Here is a 20,987-nt window from a genome sequence, read left to right as displayed (position 1 = left end):
AAATTTCTCGTCATCTGCGCTTCGCCAAGTTGTTGTATATAGTCAAATCATCCCAAAATATGATAATTTATATAACAATGCTATTTAAGATTTTTTTTTTTTTTTTAATATATCAATCAATCAAAAATCAATCTCCCGGTCGCCTGCAGATGGATTAAACCACATTTCAGTTTCCAGCAGCTGTGTGAAGGATGAATAGGTATAAGGTAATGAATCCATTTGTGGCTAAGCAATAGCATATGACTGTTAGTAACCGTGTGGCTAACCCCCCACCTCATCGGAACTCAAGTTCGGATGGGGGTGAGGGAGAGTGTCACGCCAGTGAGTAAAAGCGAGTCACAGTATTTTGCCTCCCTTTTTTTCCTCCTCAGGCAAAACTTTTTGACCCATTTTGTTGCTCTGCCATCTTCATCATCATTGAAAGCGGTCGCCTCAACTTCCGTCTTTATAATAAATGCTGAAAGGGGGAAGTGACGTATGCCATAAAGCAGTCAGCACATTTGTAGTTTTTTTTTGTGTGTGTGTGGAAGGTTTCCTGCCACCCTTCTCAAAGTTAATTAGTGCCGGTGAAAGCGATAAACCCCCTCAAGATATAAAAGTGGTGTCATTCAATTAGTTGTCAGTCGACATATTATCACAAATGTTATGAAAATATTAGGGCTGTCAAAATTAATTTTTTAAATTAATCACGTTAAAATATTTGACGCAATTAATGCCCCGCTCAGACAGATTTAAATGACAGTACAGTGAAACGCTCACTTGTTGTGTATTATGGAGTTTTGACACCCTCTGCTGGCGCTTGGGTGCGACTGATTTTATAGGTTTCAGCACCCATGAGCATTGTGTAAGTAATTATTGACATTAACAATGGCGGGCTGCTAGTTTATTTTTTGATTGAAATTTTTACAAATTTTATTAAAACGAAAACATTAAGAGGGGTTTTAATTAGGGCTGTCAAAATTATCGCGTTAACGCGCGGTAATTAATTTTTTAAATTAATCACGTTAAAATATTTGACGCAATTAACGCACATGTCCCGCTCAGAAAGTATTCTGCCTTTTGGTAAGTTAGACAGCAAGACTTTTTGTGCTGTCCAACAGCGAACTCTTGTGGTCGCTTTGCGACATGGTTTATTGTTTTCTTTCCAGTTCATTATGGCTGCACGACGTCTCGGGCTGATAATGTTGTGCTTATATGATCCTTGGACAAGATTTGTCCGTAAGTATGGTTGTTGTAAAGAATGTACATATTATGTTAGTAAGCGAAATGTTATATTTTTTGTATGACACGCTTTTTGTTTATGTTTAGTGAACCTGTATAGCGTGCTAAGCTAACGTTGTTGCTAATGCAATTCTTGTGTACTTTTTTTTTGTGCTTTACGACGGTCTAAAGAGGACAATGGTTTGAGGCCATTTTATTAATAAATCAGATGAAAAAGGAAGAAGTCTAATTATTAAGGCGTCGTTCACTAGCTGTCTAGCTTTGGAAAAAGTAGACGCTTCGGAGTGAGGACAGCATAGACAGATTTAAATGACAGTAGAGTGAAATGCCCACTACAGTCCTTTTGTACCGTATGTTGAATGTATATATCCATCTTGTGTCTTATCTTTCCATTCCAACAATTTAATTTACAGAATATATATATAATTTACAGAAAAATATGGCATATTTTATAGGTGGTTTGAATTGCGATTAATTGCGATTAATTACGATTAATTAATTTTTAAGCTGTAATTAACTCGATAAAAAATTTTAATCGTTTGACAGCCCTAGTTTTAATATAAAATTTCTCTAACTTGTACTAACATTTTTCTTTTAAGAACTACAGGTCTTTCTATACATGGATCGCTTTAACAGAATGTTAATAATGTTAATGCCATCTTGTTGATTTATTGTTATAATAAACAAATACAATCCTTATGTACCGTTGTTGAATGTATATATCCATCTTGCCTTATCTTTCCATTCCAACAATAATTTACAGAAAAATATGGCATATTTTATAGATGGTTTGAATTGCGATTAATTGCGATTAATTACGATTAATTAATTTTTAAGCTGTAATTAACTCGATTAAAAATTTTAATCGTTTGACAGCCCTAGAAAATATTTTACAAAGGTTGAAAAATTACCTAGTGTCGCTTTAGGTAAAATGATAGACGAAACTTAATACTTTTAGTTTCAGCAAATGGTACATTTCATCTCATTGCATACAAGCAAGTAAAGCAATGAGGGATTCAAGGGGAGAAGGGGAAAAATGATAAATCATTGCCTCTGGACTGCGCTAAATAAATCAACTTCAGTTCAGAGTGCTGCCGGCCAAACTGCATTACTCAGAGAAGTGATTATTGTTTATTTTAACTGAAGGTAAAGGTATCCTTATTTTCAAGGTGAAAAAAAATGACAGATTACCAAGCCGAAGATCTAAACTTCTGTAGAAATGTCCTGTGGTCTGATGAGACTAAAGTGGAGCTGTTAGGCTATAATGCCAATGTTACATTTGGAGGATAAAAAGAGAAGCTAATAGATGGGAGGACACCATATCAACTGTGAAGCACAGAGGTGGTAGCATCGTGTAGTGGGGCTGTTTAGCTATAATTGGAACTAACATTCTGCATGAAATAGATCATGAAGAAAGAACATTATGTGAAAACACATAGACTTTGTTATATATTGACGGGGTGCGGGGCCAATTAATAGGGGGCCTACCTCAGTCAAAGCTTACCCAGTGGAAACACAAAGACATTTTTAAGTTTAAAATTCTTGTGAATAAATGCTTAAATCCATGAATTCTTTATAGACCCCACTCACATGACGTCACAACCACGCCTCCGCGCCATATTGTCCGTCAGCTCGTCGTTTTTACGCATTACCGCTACGTAAATTCCTCCTATTATGGCGTGTTTTTCTGCTCGTTAACATTAATAATCAAAATGGTGAAGGCATGTGCGGCGGTTGGTTGCAATAACAGAGAAGATAGACGGAGAGACTTGAAGTTCTACCGTATTCCGAGAGACCCGGAGAGGAGAGCGAGATGGACTGCTGCAATTCGACGAGAAAACTGGGCACCAAACGATCACCACAGATTATGTAGTAGTCATTTTATATCTGGTAAGATGCATTTAATATATATTTAGAGGGTTTTGGGCTGACAACCACAATTAAGATCATTGCGTGGCTAATCGCCGACAACATACAGTTTCAAATTCAAGACGTTTATTTCTTCCGCCATCATTATTTTTTGAATAATATTTAGCTGGTAACAATTGAAAGAAGCTGGCCTCGTCTACGGATCATCAGTTAAACAGGGGTGTCCAAACTTTTTGCAAAGGGGGCCAGATTTGGTGTGGTAAAAATGTGGGGGGGCTACCTTGGCTGATTTACGTAGAACAATATATTTAAACAAATTTTAGCAAGCCCTTCTGTGTGTCACATTTGCTTTATTATTTTTTTAAATTCATAATTTCAACAATCTCGCCTTTGTGGCGTTCTCTTTCGACACTCGGGCTCTTGCGAAATACTGCTGCTGTGAAATGAAACTAGCTTCAAGTTGCTATAATTTCTCGCTGCGTATCTTCCCTGTAATGTTGTCCTACATGTCAGCGTGTCTTGTTTGGTAATATCGCGTCACATCGAACTCTTTGAAAACAGCGACTGTCTCTTTGCAAATGAGGCAGACACAGTTGTTGAATATTTTATTGAAGAAATAGTCCAATATCCACCGATCCTTGAAGCGTCAGCCATCGCAGTCAACTTTTTTTTGGATCGATTGTCGTCATTTTAGAAAATTGCAAGTAAAGGGTCACACGGGGTTATGTTGCTTCGAGTGCTGCCCCTAATGTTTTTCAAAGTTTCGTGAGAATAGGCTGAGTTTCTGTGGACAAGATAGTTGTAGATATCAGGGTAGCAGATGTCAGGCAGAGACGGCAGAGACAGCGGGTCGAAAAATATCGATTTAGGCATTGAATATGGATCTGGCGAATGGATAGACTGAAGCTTTTCCACATAAGGCCTTTTATGCAACGCATCCAATGAGTTTACAGCGTATGAAAGCACCGGGGCTTCCATGAACTGCACTATAAATTGCACGACAAATTGAAACCATTGAGAATACGGATAAACAATGACGGACAATATGGTGGCCGGATACAGCGACACGTCATTTTGTGACGTTGGCGAGTGGGGTCTGTAGATATGGACGTAAAACTGTCACGATTCATGGTTAAAAGCAAAAAAAAAACGGGCAGTTAGCAGTTATTTTAAGTAAATTTGTCAAATGTGCTGCTAGTCTTTAAGCCACTGTGGCGCCGCCTCAACACCACAAAGAGCTTTTTCTGTTGAAAATTCTTGTGAATAAATGCTTAAAATTCTGAATTCTTTATAGATATGGATGTAAAACAGTCTCGATTCTTGGTTAAAAGCAAAAAAAAAAAAAAAACAAACAAACGGGTAGTTAGCATTTATTTTACGTAAATATTGCGAATTATGATGCCAATGCCGTAGCGGTTAATTTCTCATATTGCTTTTTTTTCCACAACGTTTCAAAATGCATGCATAGTACGAAAAATAAAAAGATTACCTTGAATCCTCGAAAAATTGAGACAATCCTTCCTTATTGTATGCGGTAGAGCTTTCATATTTTTCAGTCTAAATCCGGCGTTGGCTCGCTGCATGTGTTTGAGAATAACTGCGACCGACTGAAGCGGAGTGTGGGACGGCCCCCTACTTGAAGGCTTGGCGCAGTGTCTAGGGAAGGTGTCCCGTCAATATTATTGAGGTCTATGTGTAAACATTAATGATAGAAAGCTAAAACCTGGGTGCAAATGGATCTTCCAAATGAACAATGGCCCTAAGCACGCAGCCACAGTGTATGAAAAAGTATATGAACATTTTGGAATTTCTCAGATTTCTACATAAAATCATCATCAAACGTGATCTGATCTTTGTAAAAATCACACAGATTAAAAAGCAGTGTCTGCTTTAACTAAAACCACCCAAACATTTTTGGTTTTCATATTTTAATGAGGATAGTAAGCAAACAATGACAGAAGTGGGAAAAATAAGTGAACCATCACGTTTAATATTTTGTGATCCCCCCCCCACCCTTTTGGCAGCAATAACTTCAACCAGATGCTTCCTGTAGCTGCAGATCAGTCTGGTCCATTCTTCTCTACTAAACTGCTGTCGTTCAGTCAGCTTCCTGGGATGTCTGGCATGAATCGCTGTCTTTAGGTCGTGCCACAGCATCTCAATGGTGTTCAAGTCTGGACTTTGACTTGGCCTCTCCAGAATGTGTATTTTGTTCTTCTGAAACCATTCTGGTTTACTTCTGTGTTTCAAATCATTGTCTTGTTGGAGCATCCATCGACTTTTTAGTCTCAACTGTCTGACATACGGCCTCAGGTTTTCCTGCAAAACATCCTGATAAACTTTTGGATTCATTCTTCCATTAATGATTGCAGGTTGTCCAGGCCCGGAAGTAGCAAAACAGTCACGATGCTCCCACGATGGGGATGAGCTGTTGATGTTGGTGAGCTGTTCCATTTTTCCTCCACACATGACGTTGTTTGTTAGTCCCAAACAATTCATAGCCATGGTTCTACATATACTTTATGTGTGCACATAGATATTGAACTGTTCCAGTGATTTCTGTAAGTCTTTAGCTGACACTCTAGGGTTCTTTTTTACCTGTCTGAGTTCGGCCCTGAACTCTAGGCGTTATCTTCGGTGGACGGCCACTCCTTGGGAAAGAAGCAACAGTGCCAAACTCTCTCCATTTGTAGACAACTTCTCTGACTGTCGATTAATGAACATCCAGACTTTTAAAGATGGTTTTGTATCCTTTCCCAGCTTTATACAAATCAACAATCCTTGATCACAGGTCTTCAGACAGCTCTTTTGACCGAGCCATGATGCACATCAGACACTGCTTCTCACCAATAGACAACTTCTCTGACTGTCGATTAATGAACATCCAGACTTTTAAAGATGGTTTTGTATCCTTTCCCAGCTTTATACAAATCAACAATCCTTGATCACAGGTCTTCAGACAGCTCTTTTGACCGAGCCATGATGCACATCAGACACTGCTTCTCACCAAGAAATTTCTTACCAGGTGTGTGTTTTATCGTGGGCAGGGAAGCTTTAAACCACTCGTAGTCTTTAGAAAAATTGGTTTCATTAAGTCTCCTTTGGCAGAGGGTTTACTTACTTATTTTTAAGCCTTCTGTCATTGTTTGCATGTGATCCTCATTAAGATATGAAAATCTATAAATGTTTGGATGGTTTTGGTTAATGCAGACACTGTATTTTCATCTGTGTGATTTTTGACAAGGATCAGATCACATTTGATGGTGATTTAATGCAGAAATGTGAGAAATTCCAAAAGGTTCAGATACTTTTTCATACCACTGTAGTTAAAAAGTGGCTTGAGCACAACAAAGTCAATGTCTTGGAGTGGCTATGACAAAGCCCTGACAACTTATATTTAATAAGCACCCCCAGTGATAGTATCATATCACGCTGTCTGAACAGTTTTTGCTTTTGGCAGAGTATTTTTAAAACGTTATGCGTCCCAAAAACACGGAATTTTTCAGGGCACCTAGGGTACGATGTCTTCACAGGACTGTGATATGAAAATAAGTCAGCAAATGTTACTAGAATGAAACATGGCTCTGGGTTTTGGAAGAGCACAGCAGCTATGTATCATTACTTATTGATGATTTTAGGATTGTATAAAGCTGGCGCACTTCACAAAGTTAGGAGGTACTTAGGGTAGCTACAATTTTTTTTATGCGTTTTTACTCTCAACTGTGTCACAAAAGGAGCCTGAAGCATCATTAATGAGCGTATTTGCTCAAGGATCATCATCATCCTCATGTTCCCAATTCCACTTTAGGTGCATATACTGTAAATGTGTATTTTCTTTGAAGGCAAGTCAAATTGCCCGAAGTGGAGCTCGCAATTTGTATGTGTTGTATATTGCAGGGGTTCCCAACCTATTCCACTAAGGCACACTGTGGGTGCAGGATTTCATTCTTACCAAACAAGATGACAACACTTTTTCCCCAATCTGGTGTTTTACAAGTGCAATCAGTTGATTGCAGTCAGGTGTGGCTTGTTTTAGCAGAAGCCTCATTGGTTCAACTGTCTCTGCTGGATCGGCTGGAACAAAAACCAGGACCCACAGTGTGCCTTGAGGACTGGGTTGAAAACCCCTGGTATATTGTAACGTACACTGCCTTTTGGGATTAGTAGAAAACATTTATGTTTGAGCCATGCATAGCAACAAATTGATGGCAAAAGACCTTTTATGACTCTAAACTGAGTGTCATTAACATTCCGGAAACAGAGCTACCATTGAGTACTGATTAATACGAACATGCACCTGTTTATTTTTATAAATCTAAGCAAGTTTTATCCTTTTCAAATAGTAATTCCGAAACCATTCCTTTGAAATGACCATTTCCTATCACTGATGCGCTATTTAGATAAAGATCTGAAGCATATATGGACTAGTGGTGTGACAACATATCGTAAAGGTGATATATCGCGATGCTTTGTAGCCCAAAAGTTTATCGATGTGCTCCCACCAAGAATCGATAATTATTTTAATGCAACATGGTAACTTTTCAGTTTTGGTCATTTTAGCGACGCCGGTGGACAAAAGCGGTAGTGTTTTCCCTTTAAGTGCCTATGACAGCAAAAAGCATGTTTATTTTATATTTCACGCGGTATTTTATGCTCCTAAATGAAATGGACTGCTTGGATAAGTTTGGAAGCAATTGATTTATATACAGTGGGGCAAAAGAGTATTTAGTCAACCACCAGTTGTGCAAGTTCTCCTACTTGAAAAGATTAGAGAGGCCTGTAATTGTCAACATGGGTAAACCTCAACCATGAGAGACAGAAAAAAACTGAAAATCACATTGTTTGATTTTTAAAGAATTTATTTCCAAATTAGAGTGGAAAATAAGTATTTGGTCACCTACAAACAAGATTTCTGGCTGTCAAAGAGGTCTAACTTCTTCTAACGAGGCTCCACTCGTTACCTGTATTAATGGCACCTGTTTTAACTCATTATCGGTATAAAAGACACCTGTCCACAACCTCAGTCAGTCACACTCCAAACTCCACTATGGCCAAGACCAAAGAGCTGTTGAAGGACACCAGAGGCAAAATTGTAGACCTGCACCAGGCTGGGAAGACTGAATCTGCAATAGGTAAAATACTTGGTGTAAAGAAATCAACTGTTGGCGATATTATTAGAAAATGGAAGACATAAAAGACCACTGATAATCTCCCTCGATCTGGTGCTCCATGCAAGATCTCACCCCGTGGTGTCAAAATGATAACAAGAACGGTGAACAAAAATCCCAGAACCACACGGGGGGACCTAGTGAATGACTACAGAGAGCTGGGACCACAGTAACAAAGGCTACTATCAGTAACACAACGCGCCGCCAGGGACTCAAATCCTGCACTGCCAGACGTGTCCCCCTGCTGAAGCCAGTACACGTCCAGGGCCGTCTGCAGTTCGCTAGAGAGCATTTGGATGATCCAGAAAAGGACTGGGAGAATGTGTTACAGTCAGATGAAACCAAATAGAACTTTCTGGTAGAAACACAGGTTCTCGTGTTTGGAGGAGAAAGAATACTGAATTGCACCCGAAGAACAACATAGCCACTGTGAAGCATGGGGGTGGAAACATCATGCTTTGGGGCTGTTTTTCTGTGTGTTTTCTGCCCTTTTTTGCGCGAAAGCGTTCGCATCGACTTCCGTCATACTAATGAATTGGGAAAGGGGGAAGTGACATATGCCGTAAAGCTGTTAGCACATTTGTAGTTTTTTTGTGTCGCAGGGTTCCTGCCACCCTCCTCAAAGTTGATTAGTGCTGGTGAAAGCAAAACAGACAACCTCAAGATATAAAAATTCAACTAGTCAGTCGACAAATCACAAATGTTATGAAAATATTTTATAAAGGTTGAAAAGTTACCTTGTGTGTCTTTAACTAACCAAAAAAACTGGACTGAGGCAGCAAATAAGAGAAGTATATCCCAAAATAAGGGATTTAATCTGAATTCCGAGCAAGCAAGGAAATGCTAGAGGCAGATGTCTGACAGACAGCAATGTGGCAGAAAGAGGCCAAATTTGCATGATGTCCACTACAAGATAGTATCTTGAAAGTAATAAGAGTACGCGCTGTCCTATCCATGTGGCTTCAATGCAATGGAGTTTTATGTTTTGAGGGGACTTTTTTTTTTCAACCTGTCCTGTTCAGCTGGTAAGACACAAAAAAACTGGCATCTGAGTGTCTGTATAGGTTGAAAAGTTTCAGTGTGCCACATGGGAGTTTGATGTACTAAGTTCTAGGCATGTGCCAGTATGAGATTCTGACGGTATGATAACCTTGAGCCAAAATATCCCGGTTTCATGGTATCGTGGTATTGCAATTTCAGCTCTGAGATGTGTTACTTTAAGATATCTGGGTTTCAAAAAAAGAACTTTTTTCCGTTGAACAGCTTTTTAATAGAGCTGGGAATCTTTGGGCACCTAATGATTCGATTATGATTACGATTCAGAGGCTCCGATTCGATTATAAAACGATTATTGATGCGCCTCCCTTGTTTTTTTTTTAATTTATTTATTTTTTTTATGTTTTGTACATTAGTTCCAAAATTGTTCAAAAATCCTCTCAGGCTAAACCAAACTACTATTTCAGTATCAAGTTAGCATATAACAGTAAACAAATATACACAAATAACAGTAAATAAAATACTCCAGTCCCCATTCTGTATCAGCAGCTTTAAACTACATTCAATTAATTTAATGTTGTGAATCAACTGTTACAGTTGTTAAAATTGCTCCTGTTATTCCATAATTTCCCTTCTGTCTACTTTTGTCAAAGTTTTAAAACTATTTCATCATTTAAAGATAGATTCAAGACAAGATTCTGCCGATTTAGGAGTATTTTAGATAAAAAGTTAATTAGTTCGCTACAACAGAGCCTTGTAGAGAAGTCACTGCTTTAATACTGCTTTAAGATGGCGGCTGTTTACTAACGCCGGAAAGTCTATCATTTCGCATCTCGGTTCAATAATACATGTTCTAACACCGCCGTCGTCTGTCATTTTGCATCTAGTTCTACATATATATGATATCTACTGTAGCCATATGTTTGTAGCAACTAGCAACTGGCCGTTGTTTGTAGCGGCTGTCGGCCGCAGTGAGGTATGATTGTTTTTTTTTATCTAGCGGCATGAGTTAAACATAATAGTTACTCCCGGTCCGTTCCTCATTGCATCCCAAAGACCGCGCTGACTGTGTTTTACATCCGTTTTACCTGGTATGATTCAATAATCGGAATTTGGATGTTTGTGAATCGTTCTCGAATCTTCCACGGCCGAATCGCGAATAATCTAAGAATCAGAAATTTCGCACGCCTCCAATTTTTAATTGTTTAAAACATATTAGCAAATTTGAACATAAGCATAAAGTTAAGTTAAATTTTTTTTTTTTTTAAATAACTGAAATATTATAAATAAAATAAATACATTCCTTTAGGTGAGCCTAAACCCACAGCCACAGCTCAACATTATTACCATCAGAACAAAAATATTTGAACTATTTTCCGTAAAAAGAATGTGTGTATGACTCGTATCGTGTTCACATTATACGCACAACCTTTCTAAACACAAACAGTCCGCTAGACACACTAAACATGCTGGAGTTAACTCTCGTAGCTGGTGGGAAACGTTCATCACAGTGTTTACTAACCTTTAATTTTGTATAAATGCGAAATCATATTGGAGGTATTGCCTCCTCGGCAGCTGTGCAAGAATATTTTATTCATGCATATCAACCACAATTATTAACTGCTGTGAAACTTTATGCTTGCATGTGAGACTGTATTCATGTTCTCGCATTCCAAATATGTGTGCTTCATATGTTCCTTTGAACTTCCACAATGACTTATCAAGATATGACTACCAGCCAGAGCTAGTTTCCAAGGTCATAACTCAGGATGTTTTTCTGTGGAAAATCCCCACGTTGGGTTGTAATAGGTTTCACTTCTGTTTCACAGTAAGCATCCAGTTTTGAGATACAACAACAAATAAGGAGAAGCAGTTAAAGCTGACTCACTTCCCAAACTGTTGCTATTCTGAACTAACCAATCATTGCGCACCACACACCCACTGTTATGACATGTTTTGACTATTGCTATTAAATAAAGAGGCAACACGGGACCTCGGCAGTTGGGAGACGACTCACGATGCTACACATCCGTGTGGAGCCTCGCAGCTGCCGACCCCGTGTGCACGTTAAACTTTGAAGCTTACTCGAGTGATTCCCGACTGCAAATGGTTTCATCCCCGATAGGTGGGAAACAAACATGTTTAAATATTGGTTTGCCCTCCTCCTCGAAGCTGCGGCCGTCTGTAACTTTTCTGTAGCTGAAGTATTCACATCCCAGCTATTTTGTTTTCTAGGGATTTTTCCCTGCATTTTTGGGACACTGAATGGTTATGATAATAATAACGGGTTCATGAATCATTTTCTACGATTCAGAGAGTCTGATGCACCCTGCCGTCACAATGATGAATGAAGTATGTCTAACATCAAACCATGTGTCTGCCCACGTCCTGATCAAACGCGCCAAAATCGTCTTAGACGAAGACTGAGTAGGCTTATCCTCCAGACTGACTTTCTGCTAACCACCAAATTGTCATTCCGCCGGATGTATCTTCAAGGACACACCCCGCTATGTCAAAACGCCCACCCTGGCACAAAACAGTATCCAATTCTAATAAAAACACAGAAAGGCTTGTGTTTGCATGCAAATCGAGATATTTCCACTTGTACAAAAAATAAAATTGAGCCCCATGCCTTCCTCACATGCACACATTTGCGTGTAATTTTGTGATACATATACAGTGGGGCAAATAAGCATTCAGTCAACCACCAATTGTGTAAGTTCTCCTACTTGAAAAGATTAGAGAGGCCTGTAATTGTCAACATGGGTAAACCTCAACCATGAGAGACAGAATGTGGGAAAAAAAACAGAAGTCAAATTGTTTGATTTTTAAAGAATTTATTTCAAAATTAGAGTGGAAAATAAGTATTTGGTCACCTACAAGCAAGCAAGATTTCTGGCTGTCAAAGAGGTCTTACTTCTTCTAACGAGGTTTAACGAGACTCCACTCGTTATCTGTATTAATGGCACCTGTTTTAACTTATTATCAGTATAAAAGACACTTGTCCACAATCTCTCAGTCAGTCACACTCCAAACTCCACTATGGCCAAGACCAAAGAGCTGTCAAAGGACACCAGAGAAAAAATTGTAGACCTGCACCAGGCTGGGAAGACTGAATCTGCAATAGGTAAAACGCTTGGTGTAAAGAAATCAACTGTTGGAGCTTTAGAAAATGGAAGACAAACAAGACTACTGATAGTCTCCCTCGATCTGGGGCTCCATGCAAGATCTCATCCCGTGGCGTCAAAATGCTAACAAGAACGGTGAGCAAAAATTCCAGAACCACACGGAGGGACCTAGTGAATGACTATAGAGAGCTGGGACCACAGTAACAAAGGCTACTATCAGTAACACAATGCACTGCCAGGAACTCAAATCCTGCACTGCCAGACGTGTCCCCCTGCTGAAGGCAGGCCCGTCTGCGGTTCGCGAGAGAGCATTTGGATGATGCTGAAGAGGACTGGGAGAATATGTTATGGTCGGATGAAACCAAACTAGAACTTTTTGGTAGAAACATAGGTTCTCGGTATGGAGGAGAAAGAATACTGAATTGCATCCGAAGAACACCATACCCACTGTGAAGCATGGGGGTGAAAACGTAATGTTTTGGGGCTGTTTTTCTGCAAAGGGACAGGACGACTGATCTGTGTAAAGGGAAGAATGAATGGGGCCATGTATCGAGAGATTTTGAGTGAAAATCTCCTTCCATCAGCAAGGGCATTGAAGATGAGACATGGCTGGGTTTTTCAGCATGACAATGATCCCAAACACACCGCCAGGGCAACAAAGGAGTGGCTTCGTAATAAGCATTTCAAGGTCCTGGCGTGGCCTAGCCAGTCTCCAGATCTCAACCCCATAGAAAATCTGTGGAGGGAGTCGAAAGTCCGTGTTGCCCAACGACAACCCCAAAACATCATTGCTCTCGAGGAGATCTGCATGGAGGAATGGGCCAAAATACCAGCAATAGTGCGTGAAAAGCTTGTGAAGAGTTACAGAAAATGTTTGGCCTCCATTATTGCCAACAAAGGGTACATAAGAAAGTATTGAGATGAACTTTTGGTATTGACCAAATACTTATTTTCCACCATGATTTGCAAATAAATTCTTTAAAAATCAAACAATGGGATTTTTTGTTTTTTTTCCCCCACATTCTGTCTCATGTTTGAGGTTTACCCGTGTTGAAAATTACAGGCCTTTCTAATATTTTCAAGTGGGAGAACTTGCACAATTAGTAGTTGACTAAATACTTATTTGCCCCACTGTATATGCCACGGACTTTTCACTTATCACGTATATGCTGACATGTAAACACCAGTCTTAGGGTGTGAAACAATTAATGAGTCCACACTTCTCGCTCCTGAAAGCTGACTATGCTATAGTACAAATGACAGATTTTGCCAAACTAAGAACATTTTCACTTGCTGTTTTAATGACTATTTTCACCAAATTGACTTATTCACCAGCCTGGCATAAAATCACACAGTTCTCGTGACTCCTTCACCTATTGTGTGCCTGTAAGGTCTTCAGTTCCACCCTGTCTGACACTGCAGAGCTGCGTTACCTTGCCAGCCTGTAATTATCTGCTGTTGCCGACTCCCTTTCCCTCTGTTGCGCTCACCCTCACACCCTCTTGCGCAAATGTGATGATTACAGTATGTTAACATTGGAGACTATGCAGCTGAAAGGTTGAGCATTGTGGGAGCGCTATGGGAGGAAAAGCTCAACAGAGTGCTAGAAAAGGAAAATAGCACAATGATCGGTGAGACTTTGGCTGCTCTAATGTGCATCCCAACTAAATATGCTCAACAACCATGCAGTACAAATTAATTTGCACATGAGTTTTAGTGCATTGGAGTAGGTAGAAGGGAGAGCAGGGGCGGATCCACCAGGGTGGCATGGAGTGGCAACTGCTACCCTAAGAAATAGGCTTGCCACCCGAGTCGGGTCCGATGAAAAATGAAAAGCTCCTGTCAATTACATCCATCAATTAAGTAGTGCTGTCAGTGAGGATGTTAATAATAATAATTATACAGTGGTACCTCTTTCGTTCCAGGACCTTGTTTGTAAGTTGAAATGGTCGTATGTCGAGCAGGATTTTCCCATAAGAATACATAATTCCATTAATTTGTCCCACAGTCCAAAATCCTATAACAAATCCTTAATAAATACTGCTGTTATTATTGCAAATAGCAATTACAAAGAGCAAAACAAATAAATCATGAATAAAAATCAGAATAACAATAATAATAGCAAAAATAACAATAATACCTGTAATAATGTAACAAATCGGGTTCTAATGTGGCTGACTTTTTTGCGGGGCTGACGTGACGCTGAGCATGCGAGTGCTATTTTACTGTCTGTTTCGATCCTGGCGTCAGCAAGAGAATTGTAAGAATTGTCACCTTATAAACTTATCAAGACTGGCGAACGGAGGAGGACCGCCTGTCGAGATCGACATTCTAAACGGCCCTATTTTCGACCCAGTTAGTGGATGCACACACCATGTTTATATTTTGCTATCATTTACATCTTCATTTCAATGGTAAGCGTCACCTTTTCTATTGTTTTCTCCACCTTCACTAACGTTTATGGATCCAGTGTTGATTTCTCTCACAAGAAAATCAGCTATGCGTCCGTTTTCCGGCAAAACAAAGAAACTGCGGCGCTGTCAAAAATCTTCGTATTTCAAGCATGTCGGATGTAGAAATAAATGGCGAGTCAAATTTTACGTCGGATGTCGAAAAGATCGTGTGCCGAAGCGATCGTATGTCGAGGTACCACTGTATATATGTACAGTGAGGCAAATAAGTAATACGTCAACCACCAATTGTGCAAGTTCTCCTACTTGAAAAGATTAGAGAGGCCTATAATTGTCAACATGGGTAAACCTCAACCAAGAGAGACAGAATGTGGTAAAAAAAACAGAAAATCACATTGTTTGATTTTTAAAGAATTTATTTCCAAATTAGAGTGGAAAATAAGTATTTGGTCACCTACAAGCAAGCAAGATTTCTGGCTGTCAAAGAGGTCTAACTTCTTCTAACGAGGTCTAACGAGGCACCACTCGTTACCTGTATTAATACCTGTATTAATAGCACCTGTTTAACTTTTTAGACACCTGTCCACAACTTCAGTCAGTCACACTCCAAACTCCACTATGGCCAAGACCAAAGAGCTGTTGAAGGACACCAGAGACAAAATTGTAGACCTGCACCAGGCTGGGAAGACTGAATCTGCAATAGGTAAAACGCTTGGTGTAAAGAAATCAACTGTGGGAGCAATTATTAGAAAATGGAAGACATACAAGACCACTGATAATGTCCCTCGATCTGGGGCTCCATGCAAGATCTCACCCCGTGGCGTCAAAATGATAAGAACTGCGAGCAAAAATCCCAGAACCACACGAGGGGACCTAGTGAATGACCTACAGAGAGCTGGGACCAGAGTAACAAAGGCTACTATCAGTAGCACAATGCCCCGCCAGGGACTCAAATCCTGCACTGCCAGACATGTCCCCCTGCTGAAGCCAGTACACGTCCAGGCCCGTCTGCGGTTCTCTAGAGAGCATTTGGATGATCCAGAAGAGGACTGGGAGAATGTGTTATGGTCAGATGGAACCAAAATAGAACTTTTTGGTAGAAATACAGGTTCTCGTGTTTGGAGGAGAAAGAATACTGAATTGCATCCAAAGAACACCATACCCACTGTGAAGCATGGGGGTGGAAACATCATGCTTTGGGGCTGTTTTTCTGTAAAGGGACCAGGACGACTGATCTGTGTAAAGGAAAGATTGAATGGGGCCAGGTATCGAGAGATTTTGAGTGAAAATCTCCTTCCGTCAGCAAGGGCATTGAAGATGAGACATGGCTGGGTCTCTCAGCATGACAATGATCCCAAACACACAGCCAGGGCAACAAAGGAGTGGCTTCGTACGAAGCATTTAAAGGTCCTGGAGTGGCCTAGCCAGTCTCCAGATCTCATCCCCATAGAAAATCTGTGGAGGGAGTCGAAAGTCCGTGTTGCCCAACGACAGCCCCAAAACATCACTGCTCTAGAGGAGATCTGCATGGAGGAATGGGCCAAAATACCAGCAACAGTGTGTGAAAAGCTTGTGAAGAGTTACAGAAAACGTTTGGCCTCCGTTATTGCCAACAAAGGGTACATAACAAAGTATTGAGATGAAGTTTTGGTATTGACCAAATACTTATTTTCCACCATGATTTGCAAATAAATTCTTTAAAAATCAAACAATGTGATTTTCTGTTTTTTTTCCCACATTCTGTCTGTCATGGTTGAGGTTTATCCATGTTGACAATTACAGGCCTCTCTAATATTTTCAAGTGGGAGAACTTGCACAATTAGTGGTTGACTAAATACTTATTTGCCTCACTATATTTAAACAACAACAATAAAGTAGAAAAATGCTTGTCTTTTTAAATGCTTCATTGAGTGAGTCCACTGAAATCCGCTCAAGGTGCTGACTTACACAAATTGTTGCCACAGCAACTCTTTAACAAGTTAAACGATGATTGACGCATGCTGGCAAGATCAAACCTTGACGTCTGTCAATCATCGTTAACTTTAATCAGCAACTCCAGTGCACTGCCATAAAACACTACATTTATAGATTTATTTTTTTAATTCGTAAAAAAAAAAATCTTCCATTGACTGAGGGCGCAAAGTAGCGACGGATCACTGTAAATTTGTATTCTTAAGTAAACGCAAACGTATTAAAAATGATTAAAAAAAATTTTTTTTAAACAATGCGAGACGAGACATTTGAAAGCTACCTAAGTGCAGAATATAAAATAGGTGACAAACCCAATGCCATTTTTGTTCTCTGCCAATTACAGCATATAAAAATTGTTTATTTGACCCAAAATGACTGTCATCTTTTCCTGCAAAGTGCACATGTGGTTAAATTTGAGGCCAAATGATTCATTGCCAATCAGATTTTTCATAATGCCTGTCATTTTAAAGGTATTCTTAGTGTAGAATCTGAAGTATGTGAGATTCACTCCAGAAATCTTTATTTACATGCTGAACATGACGACCCTTTATTTTGAAATGTTAATTCACCGGAAGTAGGTTCGCTAAACTGTAAGCTTTACACTCCAAAAACAACAACAAAAAGTGTCTTTTCGTCACGCATGTGATTTCAGTAAATTCTCTTTTTTCTTTTTTTTTTCGCATTTGCAAATGCTTCTAACCAGTGAGTTTTCATGTTTGAAATGTCAACTTTTAACCACAATTATGCATTTTGGAGAAGACTGCCAATGTTTTATAGCAGGCTAATGTGGTTAGTACATTTTTTTCTATTAGCCTCAATGTAGCAATGCTAACATTTTGCCATGTTTAATATAGATGAGTTTCCTTATTTTTTTTTATCTCTGAACTTGTAATTGCACGGTGAGTTGATGACAAACATCTGTGAAAGGAACTGGAGTCTTACATGCAGTCAACACGCACGTGTGCCGACTGCACGCAAACACACGCACAACTGTATGCACGCGGCGATAAATCGCAGCTGGGAAAATTACCGCCCTCATTTTTATTTACCGTACGATAAATTGACTTCTTGCATATTGTGACAGGTTTAGTTAAGTCTTCAAAAATTTGTATTAAATCAATCGAAGGCCCTTGAATCAAATTGTTGCAGAATATCATATCACTTTCCAAAGAATCGATGATGTTCCAGCCACCCTCTCACCACCCCATAAATATGTTTCTAGTTCCGCCCCTGATGGAGAGCTCTTACCGTGGTTGGATTTGGAGCTGTGAACAGGAGTGTAGTGGTTCTTGGATGAGGTTCTGACTGGTGTGTTATCTTTGGACGAGCCGTTCATCGCTGCAAAGTTTTCGCAGTCATATTGAGAAATGGGAATGGGCCCCTGTTGCCTTAGGATGTCAGCAAGAGCCCTGGGAAATAAAAATCAAGATCTAATGCGGTACTCAAGCCAGTGGTGAAACAAATGTGAACAGGGCCCGGTTGCGATGAGCATGAATGGGACCGCCGGAGTGGACAGTCCGACTGAGGGTGGTGCTAGTGGACAATTATTCGTGTGCCCCTCAAAAAGCATAAATGGGACAACTGGAGTGGACCGTCTAATAGGGGTGCTAGTGGACAATTATTCGCGGGCCGCTTAGCTAGGAAATCATCTTACCTTTCCTTTTGACCCTCCCCTGACCCAACCATGCCCACTTTACACCTCATAGGCTAGGTTATTACTGCAGGTCTTAATGCACAATTTTTAAGTTTTTTTGTCCTATGTCTTTTTTTTTTTTTTTTTTTTTTTGTGGCGTGCCCGTTCAGACTGCCTTTGTCCATTGAGCACGTTCAAGTACAGTATCACGCATGCGTACGAATTCGCAGTCCGAGATACGCTGAGCAAACTGACCCGCATGCACAGGACCATCAAAAAAACAACAAATGCTGGCTCAACGTCATTCTAGGGTGATCATATTTTGTTTTCCAAAAAGAGGGTACAAATAACGGACATAAGTAATCTCCATTTAGTCTTATATTCGAAGTTTATATGGTTTGATAGCATGCACGCACATACAGACAGTTTGCCCCGACTATTGTCCATGTAAGCAATCTTGATATTTTTGCACCTTATGGAGCACAGAAAGAAAACAGAGCATTCTCAGGCTTATTTCAACCCCCCTGCCATTTTATTATTCTTTTTTTATGAATGTTGTCAAGCCTGTCTCTTCCCTAAAAGCCGAGTTCAAGCTAGGCGCTAACGCTAATGTACAGCTCTATCGCTACCGTAGCGCTCTGTCGCTCTCGCTCTTTGCTGACGTAATTTCTGCATGCATTCGAATTTGGGGGACTAGACAGTTCAGACCACAGTCACATTCTGGGAAAATGTGGCCCAGATCCGATTTGAACCATGTACGAAAGTGACCTACATCGGATTTGAAATGGTCTACTTTTATGTGACTTTTCCAGTTCAGACCATCAAGAGAATGCCTCATTCGAGTCGGAAAAACATGAAAAAAATCAGATTCGTGCATTAAGACTGAGAGATGGCGAGAACGAAAAGTGGTATTTGGTATGTGGCAAAATCCATTTTCCCACATAACAAAAAAAAATACCACATGGCAAATACATTTTGCTACATGGCAAAAAAAAGTGCCACATGGCAAAATAAATTTTGCCACATACCAAAAAAATGCCACATGCCAAAATTCATTTTGCCACATGGCAAAAAAATGCCACATGGCAAAATAAATTTTGCCACATACCAAAAAAATGCCATATGCCAAAATTCATTTTGCCACATGGCAAAAACACATGCCACTTGGCAAAAAAAAAAAAAAGCCACATGGCAAAATCAGTTTCGCCTCATACCAAAAAGAAATGCCACATACCAAAAAAATGCCACATGGCAAAATCAATTTTGCCACGTGGCAAAAAATGCCACATGATAAAGTCCATTTTGCCACATGGCAAAAAAATGCCACTTGGCAAAAAAATGCTACATGCCAAAATCAATTTTGCCACATGCCAAAAAAATGCCACATGCCAAAATCCATTTTTCCACACACCCAAAAAATTCCACGTGGCAACATCCATTTTGCCACATGCCCCAAAAAATGCCACATGACAAAATCAATTTTGCCACATGACAAAAAAAGGCTACACACAAAAATCCATTTTGCCACACGGCAAAAAAATGCCACAGGCCAACATCCATTTTGCCACATACCCCAAAAAAATGTTACATGACAAAATAAATTTTGCCACATACAACAAAATTTTTTGCCACATGCCAAAAATCCATTTTGCCACATGGCAAAATCAATTTTGCCACATGCCAAAATCAATTTTGGCACATGCCAAAAAAATGCTACATGGCAAAATTGATTTTGCCACATGGCAAAAAAATGCCACAGGCCAAAATCAATTTTGCCACATGCCAAAGAAAATGTTACATATCAAAATCAATTTTGCCACATGACAAAAAAAAAATCCACGGGGCAAAATTAATTTTGCCACATACCAAAAAAAAGAAAAAAATGCCACATGCCAAAAAACTGTTACATGGCAAAATCAATTTTGCATATGGCAAAAAAAAGCCACGTGGCAAAATCAATTTTGCCACATACCAAAAAAATGCCACATGCCAAAATCCATTTTGCCACATACCAAATACCACTTTTCATTCTCGGCCCTGCTGTTAAGACAGTATGAACCTAGCCATAGAGGCCCGGGTCCGGGTGCAGTCTCACCTTCACCACCCTCCCTAAGTTCCGCCCCTGATTCAATCCATCTCAGCATGCAAAAATTTTAAATTGAGACCATAAGGCATCTAGTTCATGCACAATTATTGGCAAACTGTTAAGGCAGTGTTGCACTATTATTTTTCTCTGTTATGTATTTTTTTCCATCTCAAAATGATGAATGAAAAACAACATTTCATGTGTGAGCATCCCATCTAATTAGGTTGAATTGGAATGTTTTTTTAGATCGCACCAGGTGCACACGGAACCCTCAAGAGGGAGCGAGGAAGGGAAGCAGAGGCAACCACGATGAAAGAAAGTTCAAAAAGTGTTTGTTTGGTGTTTCTGGCATAGCTTTTTATAGGGAAATCAAACTACTTTTGCACGGCTGCACCGGCTCAAAGCTCTTGTATATCAAATATATCTCCTTTTGCTTTTAAAAGAATATTTCCGCTCCCCTTATCTTCCTGTTTTTGATTCAATGTGCATTGGTGCATGTATGTC

At 39.7% G+C, this 20,987-nt stretch overlaps 1 protein-coding gene and 1 long non-coding RNA gene across 7 annotated transcripts in view; one reads left to right on the top strand and one right to left on the bottom strand.

Annotated features, from left to right (window-relative positions):
• Positions 1-20,987, top strand: part of LOC130909221 (uncharacterized) — a 295,191-nt gene that overhangs the window by 138,485 nt on the left and 135,719 nt on the right. The window lies entirely within an intron of this gene.
• The window catches only part of LOC130909220 (protein shisa-6), a 155,425-nt gene that overhangs the window by 131,343 nt on the left and 3,095 nt on the right, over positions 1-20,987 (bottom strand). For all 6 annotated transcript variants that reach the window (XM_057825425.1, XM_057825427.1, XM_057825428.1 and 3 more), the window contains one exon: positions 18,013-18,173. In XM_057825425.1, coding sequence (XP_057681408.1) covers positions 18,013-18,173 — 161 coding nt within the window. The remainder of the gene's footprint in view (positions 1-18,012; positions 18,174-20,987) is intronic.

The sequence above is a fragment of the Corythoichthys intestinalis genome, chromosome 21, assembly GCF_030265065.1.
Source record: "Corythoichthys intestinalis isolate RoL2023-P3 chromosome 21, ASM3026506v1, whole genome shotgun sequence".
In the NCBI taxonomy this organism is placed as follows: Eukaryota; Metazoa; Chordata; class Actinopteri; order Syngnathiformes; family Syngnathidae; genus Corythoichthys; species Corythoichthys intestinalis.
This window is presented reverse-complemented; position numbering and strand designations above follow the sequence as displayed.